Below are 11,886 nucleotides of genomic sequence, written 5' to 3'. Positions count from 1 at the left end.
ACGTACAACTGTCACGGGTGTCGCAAAAAGCCAAGCTAGCTTAGCTTGCTTATCTTGCACTCATCCTTACATGGCTTCACAGCCAAGCTTACACGACCACAGCGGCTCGCCCAGATTCGCATTTTCAAGAGCCCACATTCCCTCCTCTCTCTCATTCAAACCCCGTCTGTCCCCGTCCCGACTCGCACGGCGACTCCCTCAGTACACTCCCGGGATGATGGTCCACTTCCTCCTCACCTTTTCCTCGCCAAACTGCTCGATGTACCAACGGCGACCGCTCCTCGTGCGCGGGAACATGACAAAGATCTCGTTCAGGAAGAAGGCGCGCGCGGGGACGCTCCACCCGCTCGCCATCCAGAAGCCGAACCACTCGACCCACTCGCAAAAGTAGTGCGGGAACAGCATGTAGCGAAAGAGCATGGCCTCGGGGATCCGGTAGTGCTTGTCGACGCTGACGGCCTGAGCGCCCTCCCGCCTCTGCTCGCGGGCGATCTTTTCCTGACGGCGCCGCTCCGCCCGGCGGATCTCGCGGAGCTCCTCGTCGTGCAGGTAGTTGCCGGTGAGCCCGAGGTAGAAGATGGCGATGCCGGCGACGAACTGGGCGACGCCGCCGAGGCCGAGGGCCTTGTCCCACTGCGACTGGGTGGTGGGGCCGTAGGCGGCGAGGTAGCTACCCAGGCAGGCGGCGTTCATGAGCTGGAAGGACACGGCCATGAGGGCGACGAGGACGTGGATGGGCGACATGGAGGGCTGGATGATGGGGAAGAGGACGGCGCGGTAGGCGTAGTGTATCGTCTGCGGAAATCGAAATCGTCCAGTCAGCGACATGGACCCAGCCCATGACGGTTTTCAAAAGAGGTATACGGAGGGGCAACGTACAAACAATCCAGCGAGCACCTTGTTCTGCCACGGCAAATCATCAATGCCTACCTGGCCCGGCAGGGTGTTCATGATGTACAGCAGCGTCGTAACGCCGGGTATTTCCATTAGGAACCAGGCGACGCGGCCGGGGATGTTGAGGCGGCTCTGGACCGACGTCTTGCCCATGCCATACCAGCTGATGACATGCTGCAGTGAGCCGAACTGCCGATAGGAGTCATACACGTTAGCAGTGTGGTGGTAGAGAGGATATCCGACGTACCACCGGCCACGAGAGCTGCCACACGGTCGTGATGGTTTCCCAATTCTCCCGCGTAGGCGGGAGCCACCCTTCGATCAGCGACATGGCGGTTCGAATCCGAGTGTGTCAGTGTCAGATGGAATACCAATTGATGGGCCCCGGTGGAATTGGATAGTAAATGATTTAGAAAAGAACACGATCTGAAATAGACCCCCCCACTTCGCAAACGACCTGTGCTTGCGTGGTGTTGTGGTGTGGTGTTGTGTTGTGTTCCGCGAGTTTCGTGCGCCAGAAATTGAATTTCTTCATGACATCAAAATCGCAGTAGTGACGCGGGCATAGAGCTCCAGGGTGGGGGAAACCCGGGACGAACACGCGCTAAAACCACACCGCCCTCCCTCTGGGGCACGATGCAGCAGCGGGCAAGGAAGCTAGGTACCTAGGTACCGTACCTGCCCTGCCCCCCTAGGAACCCCGCGAATCGGGAGGCTCCTCTCTCCACCATGTAGTGTAGGTACTATGGTACCTTGCAGCACCCTTACAAGCTCCGATTGGGAGATGCGATGGATGTGCATATCGACTTGCAATTCCGTATAGGTAGGTAGGTACTCCGTAGGTAGGTAGTCAGTCACATATTACGAGAATAACCAAACTTCATCTTCGTAAGCTCTTCGATTCATCACTGTCGACTGACTGACTGACCGTAAGCCATGGTTCCAACGCCGTCCGCTGATACAACATGTTTGTACACCACTAACAACAACAAAAAACTTTACTTGCAACTCTGTCCCTCGCTTTGCCAATACGCGCAAAACATTCATGCTTGCGCGCGCGAGAAACCAAGCATGACAGAAACAAAAACGCCCATTCATGAGACCTGCCCGAGCTCGTCTGCCCTTCACATGACGATGCAATCCCTTTCCCTTCCTCCCTGCGAGCTTCCCACCACCCCGCCAGGGCCCATCACCCGGCCTCGACCACCACCCACAATCGGTCGAGGAGGCGAAAGCGGGAATGACGGCCCGGCCCCGTTCCCATATCGCCCCGTAGTCGGGCTACTTGCGTGGTGGTGAGGATGCCCGGGCGGCGGCTCGTACTTGGCTGCCGCTTGTGCTTGCTCGTACGTCGGAGGCGCATCGTCGACCCCTTCATCCGCCGGCCGGTTCACCCCTTGACGCCGCGCGGGCGCCATCGCCGGCACGAGTGGCCGCACCAGCTGCGGCGGCTGACCCGGTTGACGGCCTGACGATGGCGGCACCGTCGAACTGCTGTTGGAATTGCGCCGGCTGCCGAGTGAAGCTGTTGTGTTGGAAGCGCTCGTGCTGCGTGCCGCGCTCGCCCGTGCAGCCTGCCTATTGGCAGAACGTCTGGTCGTGGGGCCTTGCTGCAACCGCGCCTGCTGCTCAATGTACTGTTCACTCAGCAAGCTCTCTCGTCGACGCGCAGACTGTTCCGCCCTGTGCCGCTGCTCTTCTTCCTCCTGCAGCTGGAGAGCAAGCGCCAGGTCCCTGTCCTCCTGCTCGTGGTTGGGTGACAGAGGTGTTTCTTGTGGGTTCGGCGGCGCATCGAGCTTCTTCTGACGACCGCGGCCCTGCACAGACGTCCAGTCTCCTCCGTTTTCCTTCCCAGTATTGACCCTGAGTCCGTCTGCCGTGTTGTTGCCGACCCCCAGTTGCGCGCGCGAGCTGCCCTGCGACTGCTCGCCCTGACCGCCCACGATGCGGAAGTCGCCAGAGTAGTATTCGGTGCGCTCGCCATTCACATCAGCTAGCGATTCCCAAACAACCTCGTCGTGCGTGGCATAGCCCGCGTCGGTGACGAGCACAAGCAACTGATGTGTCGTAGGATGCCGATATAGGGTGGAAAAGTGGTCGTTCCGGAAGAGGATGGCAAAGGACCCGGGCTTCATGGCTTTCGTAATGACATCCAGACCCGACCGCGTCAGCTGCGTTGCAGACGTTTCCAAAAACTCCTTGATCGCCTGGATGTCAGAGTAAACCTCCTCTTCTTCCTCCGTCAACGTGCCCAGCTTCTCCTGCAGCTCCTCGTCCCGGAAGAGGAGCGTCTGCACGTCCTCAAACGAGGCAGCCTGGCGCTCGAAAGCGGCGTATGCCGGGTCGTCCTTGGACGGCAGCCATCCGTGTATCAGCGGGATGGCAAAGGCAGAGTACAGCGCCATCTCATTGGTATCTTCAAAGGTCCCGGGGATCAAGTCGTCGCGCTCCGTCGGGTGCAGGTGTGTTAGCGAAGTGCGCTTGAAGGCCTTGACGATCTCTGGAGTCGGAACGAAGCGCGGGTTCACGTTCATGCCCGTATGGAGCCCCTTGAGAAATTCATAGAGCAAAGACACGTCCGGCAGCGACTCTTGCGTCCTCCTCATGAGCTCGTCGACGACGGCGTCCAGAAGGTACCCGAGGCTGATCTGTTCTCGGGAGCGGAGGACCTGAACTAGTGCCGTGTCTGACAGAGAAGCCGGGGTCGTCAGCGTAAGCGCGTTGACCAGGGCCAGCAGCGGACAGGGCCCGTTGGTATTCTGGACGAGGATGGGTGAGATCCGCGGGTTCTTCTCGGTGCTATGGTCGTACCAGGCAATATTTTTGATCTGGTAGGTCTCGGACTTGCTGTCGACGGGGCGTGGCGGCTGCCGAGGCGGTTGACCTTCGTCGTTTCGTGGCGGTAGAGCTGGAGGTACCGTTGCACCTGCAGAGTGCTCAGAGGCATGGTGGTTCTGCTCGGGTACCTGCGACCTTCCCGGCGGCGGTCCAGCGGGCGGATCCACATCAATGAGGTTCCAATCATCCATGGGAGCGTCCTCGGCAGTGGGAGGTTCCACGGGGGCCGGGGCTTTTCCCTTGCCCTTTTTCTGTGAGCAAGAGTCACCCCACGCTTGTTGGGCTTGGGCAACGTCATCCTCTGCCGGCCTCGGCGCCTCTGCTGGCTTCTTTGTCTGGTTCTCCGGGAGGTCATCCCACGCCGGCGAAGCGGGTTCCGAGGGCAGAGACAGCAGTGCTGGAGATGTTGGTATTGTGGGCAGGTTGGGGCCTTGAGAAGCAGCCCCGGCATTACGCTCCGAGTCACCACTATCGCGGGTGGGCGGAGACTGCTGTGCGCTAACGGGTGTGGCTCGTTGAGCATGCTGGTCGAGGGCTGGCTGCCACGGATTGTTACTCATCTCGCCGGTGCTCATCTGCGACAGAGGCTGCAGCGGGGGCATCGCTGGGGGACTGTTGGTGGGCGGCGGTGTCGAGCTGGAGTCTGCTCGGGCCTCCCTCCTCTTGAAGGGGTTTGTATCGGATCGTGCTGGCGATGGACCCGGCCGTAACACCAGCGGGATATTGTCTGGGTCGGCGGCAGTCGGGGATCGGCTGCCTTGGACGTCGTCCCTAAGACCATTGCTGATCTTGGGGCCATGTGCCGCAGCCCCGCCCGGCCTCAGCGACTCAGGGACATCTTGGGGTATTATTTGCTGGTTCGGGGCGGCGGCGCCATTTTGCTGGAGATCATGGTCGTAGACATCGTCTGCATCGGTGGACGGAGAGTCGGTGGCACTCCATAGCTCCTTTCGCATGTCTTGTACGCGGGGGGCGGCGTTGGTGTCGACGTAGCTCTCGTCGCCGGAGACGGGCTTTCGGGTCACCATGTCGACGAGGGTCCCGAGGTCTCGGACTGGGGCGTAGTGGATTTGTCTTTGGGAATATGTCTACTTGTTGGCGAACTTGGGAAAGGATGGAGAGGGCGCAAATCAGGGTATTGTCGGACTGCTACTGCTCAAGGCGGGAAAGGCAGCTTAGCTGTTGAAGCTGCAGGCGGGGGGGTTGGGGTCCGTCGGGTAAGCGGGCAATGAATGAGAGTGAAGCTCCAGGAGGTGTCGTCATTCGGGCGGGCTGTTAATAGAAAACCCTCCGGGCTATTGCAAGCAATTACCGTAGGTACCGGTATAGCCCCGACCGCTAAAAGAGGGTCCTGGGGCGGCCGTTGGGAGGGAGGTTGAATGGGGGTGGCTTGTGTCTCTTTCCCCGGCCTCTGCTCGAAGTCGACAGTGACGGGTAGTCAAGATGATGAAGCAGCCAGTTTTTTGCAGGTTGCAAGAAGGATGGCACAGTTTTGGTTTGAGAAGAGAGAAAGAGTGTGCGAGAGAGTGAGAGAGTGAGTGTGCGAGTCTGAGCCTCCTCCGGCTGCAAGACCTGGAAACCGAAGAAAGCCAAGACCACCTTGTGCTCTAGCGACAGCAACGGGCGGCGGCAAGAGTAGCGCGCAGTTGCATGCACGCAACACGCAACGCAACGAAACATAACGATGGACATGGTCAGGTCATGGACTTGGACAAGTGGCGGTGCACCCTTCCCCCACAACCACCACCAACCACCAACTTGGGGGGGGGGGGAATGCAGACGGGTACCTAGGTAGGTACATAGGTAGGTAGGTAAGCTGGAAAAGATACGATCGGCTGGCTGTGTATCTATCCCATCCATCCTGTCTCTTTGCTGCCTTGCGTTTGCTCCTACAGTCTAGGTACTTCAGACATGACTTGCGCATCACATTCAAGAACCGGCATGGGAGGTGGCGATCAACACCCGCCTTACCTCGTGACGACTGATTGCTCTGGCTATACGCAGACGCCGGCTTGGTTCAGGAGGTATTCGTGAGGGGACAACGGCAATAGCCTTCACGGCTTATTCACCCGCGCGGCTTCAATGCGCCGTCTAGCAGGTATTTTCGCCTGTACTGTGTAAGCTTCGCCAGACGCGGGAGCTTCATCCCCCGGAGCTTGCGCGTCCACTCGTCAATTCGAGCGAGCAAGCCACCCGCTTATCCGAAAGCTCAGCTAGCAGCGCCACGATACCAGGCGATGACGGGGAGACTAGGCACACACAAACGAAGAGAATGGAAGGCCCCATACAGGGTATCGATCCTACATGTATTTCAACCATGGAACGAACACCCGAAATCGAAGACTGCGGGAAAAATAGAACAAAGGAAGAAACGATACCCACCCGTTTGGCGCCGGTAAATGAAGATGTGGCGGTGAATGTCTCCGCCACATCCAAAAAGGTACGTACTTCCTAGGTACGCGCTTTCCTCCGTCTCCAGCCACCCACCGCCCCATGGATGGCCCCCGCGCGCCATGACGCAACGGGTCCCGCGCGGTGCTCCGTGCCCGTCACTTCCGGAACAGGGACAGACCCCGCGTCGCCGTCTCCATCCCCTACGGGGGGGAAGGCAGCTAATCTTCACTAACAGCCCATCACCAGATTACCGGTGCGTGCGTGCTAAGGCCAGTCTTCGGGGATGGGGAGGCGCTCTATCACACGCATATGGCTCTGGTGTGCATCGTCTGAGCCTTCTCAGCTTTTTCAAAAAAAAAAAAAAAAAAAGAGGAAAGAGAAAAGAGAAAAAGCGCCCGAGCCTTCGTTTCAAGACAGGCACCATAGGGAGGATGACCGCACACCGGCCTCGCCCACGCGCTGCGGGCCCAATAATCGGTCACTCATGGTCCACTGGGTTCCTTGAAAAGCTGAGTCCCCATCCAGCATGAACTGGCCTGGCATGAAATCCCTCTGAGGAAGGGGGGAGGGCATTAGTAAAGGACTGGACGATGAGCGCACCCGCGAACCTTGCTCCACTCCCGATTCCGCTTGATTTCCGATCTTTGCCTCGACACCTCTCGAACATGCTTCATACCGCCCGTTCGTGCGGTTATGGGACGGTTTGACGCTAGAGGGGGTCGTGCCTGCATAAGCCTGTTCGGTTCGGACACACAAAACGCGTTCCTTATATGCTTCCATCGTGTGGTCCCCTCATCTCTCCCTGCTTCAGAGATGGAGAGGTTGGGTTGTTTGTACCCGGGCTGGCTGGCTCACTCAGGGCCTCTTTCACTATGAGTAATGACAGCAAACCGGCGGCCGAGGTCTCCGTGTCGCATGGTCTGAACAACGTTAAGCGCACCTCTGCTTCCTTGTTTCAACACTTGGCGCGGCGCATCCTCTCAGCGTCCGATTTCGCATTTTGCGCCACAACTCCCAGCTGTCAACGGGAAAGGAGAGATAAAAACGACACGGCAATGATGAGCCCAGCAGGCGACTACGCTGTACGGTATGGAGATAGGGGTCCCGAATTCTAATCGTACCCTTTCCGGTTGAAATGCCTGCTGGCCCCAACATCCACACCTACCCCAAGCGAGGGGGAGGGCTCTGGCGTTGAGCCGGAGAGACTGTGAACCGAAGGCGATGTTTTGAATGGCTTCATAGGCACACATATACTGCAAGCGAAACCCGTTGTCCGCTGCCTCCTCGGCCCGATACGTTTCGACGCCTAGATTGCGGACCCCTGCGATCGACCCGGCCCTCAGTCAGCACCAACTGACATATGTCACCCCTTCAAGTCGAGTTGAAGACCAACGGGGGAAACATGGTTTGAGCGGCGTCTGCTTTTTTCCGACCCCCTCCCCAAACCCTCAACGTCGTTCGTTCGCAGTGGGCGCCATCCAAGCAACTCGTCGTGCAAACTTTCGGCGCAGCTCTCCGTTTCGAGCATGCTTTTCTTTCTTTCTTCTTTTTTTCCTAGACATGAACACCTCGACACCGTCGAGAGAGAGGAATCCGTCCTGAGGAGACTTCGGACGACTGTGTCTGTTGTGGCGGTCCCATCCATGTGTAAAATATCCAACTACTGTTCCCATTGCAAAAAAGACATAAAGGTTGTGATGGTTTGCACCGAGAGCATCGGCTTTCCAACTGTATATGTGCCTATGCGCCCTGCTGGCGGTCGGTATCAATCCTCCTGGCAAGCTTAGGGCTGTCCGTGACGTGTGGTGGTTCGCCTAAGAATTTTGATATGAGGCAAGGGATAGGTAGAATAGAGAGAGAAATAGATAAAACTGTTGGGAACTCGAGATTACCCACTACTTCAACGACACATTTCCATTCCGAGGCTGTTTGGACATATCTGGAGGGGACACGAGTTGGCAGGAAGCGTATGCGAGCATTGATAGTAAGCACTGGAAGAACGAGCTCCCATCAAGCCAGTTCCTGCTGGAGACCAAGACGCCTGCGCCAAACGACGGATGGTCATACCACGAGCAGGGACGAACAGGATTATACCAACCACGACTTCTGGGGGCACCGCCGCATCTGAACCCGTCGCCCGGGAAACTTACACGACACAGCCGACGATGACGGCCCACGGGACCACTTCAGGGACGAGGGAGGAGATGGGATACGGGATATATAGGAATAATATTGTGTCGTAGGAGGGAGAAAACGCCCTGACGCGGACCTCTCCCCCCAAAAAACAATGCTATGAATCTCATCTCTTTCCCAAGAACGCCGAATTAGACCAGGAAACCCGTCTTCTCCCCCCTCTTCTCTACCCCCATCAACGGCTACCGATAGCCGCCCATTTCTCAGCCGATCCAAAGGATAAAAACTCCCATTTCTTATACAACCCTTCGGGGGGATGACCACACAGACACAGACACAAGCATCCATCCACTTCTCTATTAAACACATACACACACTCTCTCATGACCTCCCCACGCGGAACGTCTCCAGCCTCTTACACGACGGCATCTCGAACGCGTCGGCCTGGCGCATCTTCTCCGGGTCCTGGAAGAACCAGCCGCTCGCCGAGTCGTACATGCGCTGCCGCGCCATCAGCTCGTTCTCGCACTCGAACCGCAGCGTCCGCACCAGGTTGTTCTCGGCCGTCTGGTCCAGCTGGCTGAGCTTGCCCTTGGTGAAGCCCTCGACCTCCTTGGGGTTGACGAAGTACTTGACGTTGAGCTTGGGCGTCGTCCGCCCCAGCGTGTTGGCCCCCTTGGGCCCGTCGTAGACGATGCTCGGCGCCGCCGGCCCGCCGCCGCTGAAGAGACTCGAGATGAGTGGGAACACGAAGAGGAGCAGGATGGGCAGCAGGCCCATGAGCGTCGACAGCCCGCCGCCCTGCTGCTCCGTCGCCTCGCGCGGCCTCCTCCGCGGCCGCGCCCCGCCGAACTGGTGCACCCTGAAGCCCGGCCCGCCGCCAAAGTTGAAGACGAACTGGGGTCCCGTGTCGAAGCCACCTGCGCGTTTTCCGTCGTTAGCCGAATCTCCTTAGTACTTGTCATCGCACGCGGGCCATGGAAAAAAAAAAAAAAATCTCACCTCCAAACGGACCGCCGCCGCCGCCGAACCCGCCGCCCCCAAAGAACCGTTGGAACATCTCCTCGGGCGTCATCTCCTCCATGCCGCCGCCGCCTCCTCCTCCTCCTCCGCCTCCGCCGCCGCCGCCTGCTTGCCGTCTGCCGAACCCGCCGAACGGGTTCTGCGCCTGCGCCTGCCCGAACCGGGAGTCCGGATCCGTGCCGAAGCGATCAAACTTCTCGCGCTTCTCCTTGTCGCCCAGAACGCTGAAGGCGCGGCTGACCATCTTGAAGGCTTCGTCGGCGTTCTCGTGGCCGTTTTTGTCCGGGTGCGTCAGCAGCGACAGCTTGCGGTACGCCTTCTTGATCTCGCTCTCGGTGACCGTCGTCTTCACTTCCTCAAGGCCGAGGATGTCGTAAAAGGCCGTCGGCGAGCACTTGCGGATCCGCAGCACCGCCGCCTTTTGTTCTGCCGTGTACGCCCGACCCTGGTTGCCCTGATTGTGCTCGCGGCTGCGGGCGCCGCTGCCGCCCGCGTCGGCACCCGAGGCTGTTGCGCTCGGCATGATGCCGCTTTGTGGGTGGGGTTTTTTTTTCCCCTTGGTTCCCTTTTCCTTCCTTTGCGAGGAGGGTGGATATTGTGTTTTGGTTGCGGTGATGGCTGCCGGGGCAAATCGAAAGGGTATCGCTAGGTATTCGAGTCGATGGGATTAGAGTGAGAAATGAGAGCAGGAGTATTTTTTTTTTTGGAACTGAAGAACTGTTCCAGTGTGCCGTGGATCACCAACGGGTTTTCCGTAGTCGTGATATACAGTTGTCGGCCGATGCAGTGTTGATTGGCGGTTTTTCTGTCAATCTGTCAAGATAGGCGAGGCAAGGCTGGGATGTATGGAGCCCTCCGGATAGACAGTTCCCCCGCACCAGCTTAAAAAGTAACCCAGCTTAGCTGCAGCTAGCTCGACTCGAGACCGATCAATCAACCAGCGAACGTGTCCGAGGATGGGGGACGAATATGAATGCTCGTCGCTTGGTGGTCCTTTTTTTCCTTCCTCTTCGTGGGGCTCGATAGGTAAGTCGCTGGAACCGGGGAACCGCGTATGCGTCGCAAGAAAACGCTCAGTTGTCCGTCCCTACCAGAAAATAGAACAAGACACTCTACAGTTGTTCCAGCCCACTCGATGGACGTCGAAATTGACAAGGGCCACCGAGTCCCCGGAACCACGGACCAGATGATTGGATGCGGCTCCGGCTGACTCATCCGAGCTGGGGTCCTGTCTGTTTCCTCCTTATCGATAAGTCACGTCGCCGCATGGGGAAAGAGCCACTTGCATTCGGAGCTGGGGTAGGTAGGTACATTAGCTCTGGGCTGGATTCCGAGGGTCGACGCCAAAAGAAAAAAAGAAAAAAACTGGTGACGATATTTCCTACCTGCTTCACCAGCCCAGTCTTCTTCATTGCGCCACCGGAACAGGAAGAACTCACAACAATGTCATCCGACAACAGCGCATCCAACACTGAGGCCGTCAAATCCTCCATCTTTAGCAAGCTCCACGACTATGGCAGTAAGCGCACCCATCTTTGAGCCCCCCCATACCCCCTTCGCCTCCGAATCTCTGACGCCCACTAACACCCTCCCTCCCTTTTGTCCGGCAGCAAACCCCCTCCCGCCCGCCATCCACGCGATCCTGATCGCCGCGCTGCACGCCCGCCCCCTCAAGATCCTTCCGTGCTCCTTCGCGCCCGCCCTCCTCTTCAGCAGCTACGTCAACCTCGCCGGCTTCCCCACCGACAGCGCCGGCTTTACCTGCGCCCTCTCGGGCCTGTACGCCCTCCTCGCCCTGCGCCGCCGCCAGCCCCTGCGCCGCAAGTTCACCGCCCGCGGCCTCGTCCGCGGCACCGCCATCGGCATGGGCTTCGCCAACGCCGGCGCCGGCGCCTGGGTCTACGCCAACGGCGACCGCAAGAAGGACGAGGCGGCTAGGAAGGAGAGGAACCGCTGGAGCGGCGAGGCGTAAAGAACGACGAGCTTGCTCGCGAAAGAAAGCAAAAAAGGGAGGGTTACGAGAACAGTAGCAGCTCTCGTCTCGTTTCCTTACACGACCCTCACCTAGCGGTGGGTGGAGGTGCTTCACTCGGGCATTGCGTCTTGGCTCGGCTAGAGTTGACAAAAGGGAGACGGAAAAGGCCAAGCCGAGAGGAAAGAGAACGGGGTTTCCGTAGGATGGCAAGGAAATCGCTGCACGATTATTGAAGATCTCGACCAGGTATTTAATGACAGGGAGTCACAAGACGAAACGTCGACACGCGAAACGGCGGCGTCTGGGATTGGATCAACACATTGGCATTATTTTGAACAGCTCCAAGCCAATGCCCAACGAGGAACCAGCAAGGCGATGGAATAGAACCGGCTTTATGGGGGGGTTTGTATAATATTGTAGAACAATCTCATACACCTCATAAAACACCGGGTGAGAAATAATAGCCAAAACGATTTATCGCATACAAGAGAGTGAAAAAAAGGATGGAGAAGAAAAAAAAAGCCCTGTACCCCTGGGGTAACCAGTCTGCCCGCCCTGCTATTTGTACAATGCAGAAGGAAATGTGTACACAGCAAATTGCCCAGTGCGGTAGCCCGCAGGAATCCCGA

At 58.2% G+C, this 11,886-nt stretch overlaps 3 protein-coding genes across 3 annotated transcripts; 1 reads left to right on the top strand and 2 right to left on the bottom strand.

Moving 5' to 3' along the window:
- Positions 1 to 198: 198 nt before the first annotated feature.
- On the bottom strand, positions 199 to 4,760 carry LY79DRAFT_673623 (3-oxo-5-alpha-steroid 4-dehydrogenase-domain-containing protein; the record flags this gene model as incomplete). Its single annotated transcript, XM_060564199.1, has 4 exons — positions 199 to 795; positions 880 to 1,083; positions 1,142 to 1,209; positions 2,180 to 4,760. The coding sequence occupies 4 exons, from the start codon at positions 4,758 to 4,760 to the stop codon at positions 199 to 201; spliced, it is 3,450 nt and encodes a 1,149-aa protein (XP_060409054.1).
- A 3,880-nt stretch (positions 4,761 to 8,640) lies between these two features.
- Positions 8,641 to 9,805, bottom strand: LY79DRAFT_525712 (DnaJ domain-containing protein; the record flags this gene model as incomplete). The annotated part of the gene is made up of 2 exons (XM_060555765.1): positions 8,641 to 9,179; positions 9,262 to 9,805. The coding sequence occupies 2 exons, from the start codon at positions 9,803 to 9,805 to the stop codon at positions 8,641 to 8,643; spliced, it is 1,083 nt and encodes a 360-aa protein (XP_060409053.1).
- A 920-nt stretch (positions 9,806 to 10,725) lies between these two features.
- LY79DRAFT_525736 (uncharacterized protein) lies at positions 10,726 to 11,254 on the top strand (the record flags this gene model as incomplete). The annotated part of the gene is made up of 2 exons (XM_060555767.1): positions 10,726 to 10,801; positions 10,893 to 11,254. The coding sequence occupies 2 exons, from the start codon at positions 10,726 to 10,728 to the stop codon at positions 11,252 to 11,254; spliced, it is 438 nt and encodes a 145-aa protein (XP_060409052.1).
- Positions 11,255 to 11,886: the final 632 nt, after the last annotated feature.

Source organism: Colletotrichum navitas, assembly GCF_030913465.1.
Source record: "Colletotrichum navitas strain CBS 125086 chromosome Unknown LY79scaffold_92, whole genome shotgun sequence".
Taxonomy (NCBI): domain Eukaryota; kingdom Fungi; phylum Ascomycota; class Sordariomycetes; order Glomerellales; family Glomerellaceae; genus Colletotrichum; species Colletotrichum navitas.
Note: the sequence above shows the minus strand (reverse complement) of the source record. Positions and strands in the feature narration are given on the sequence as shown.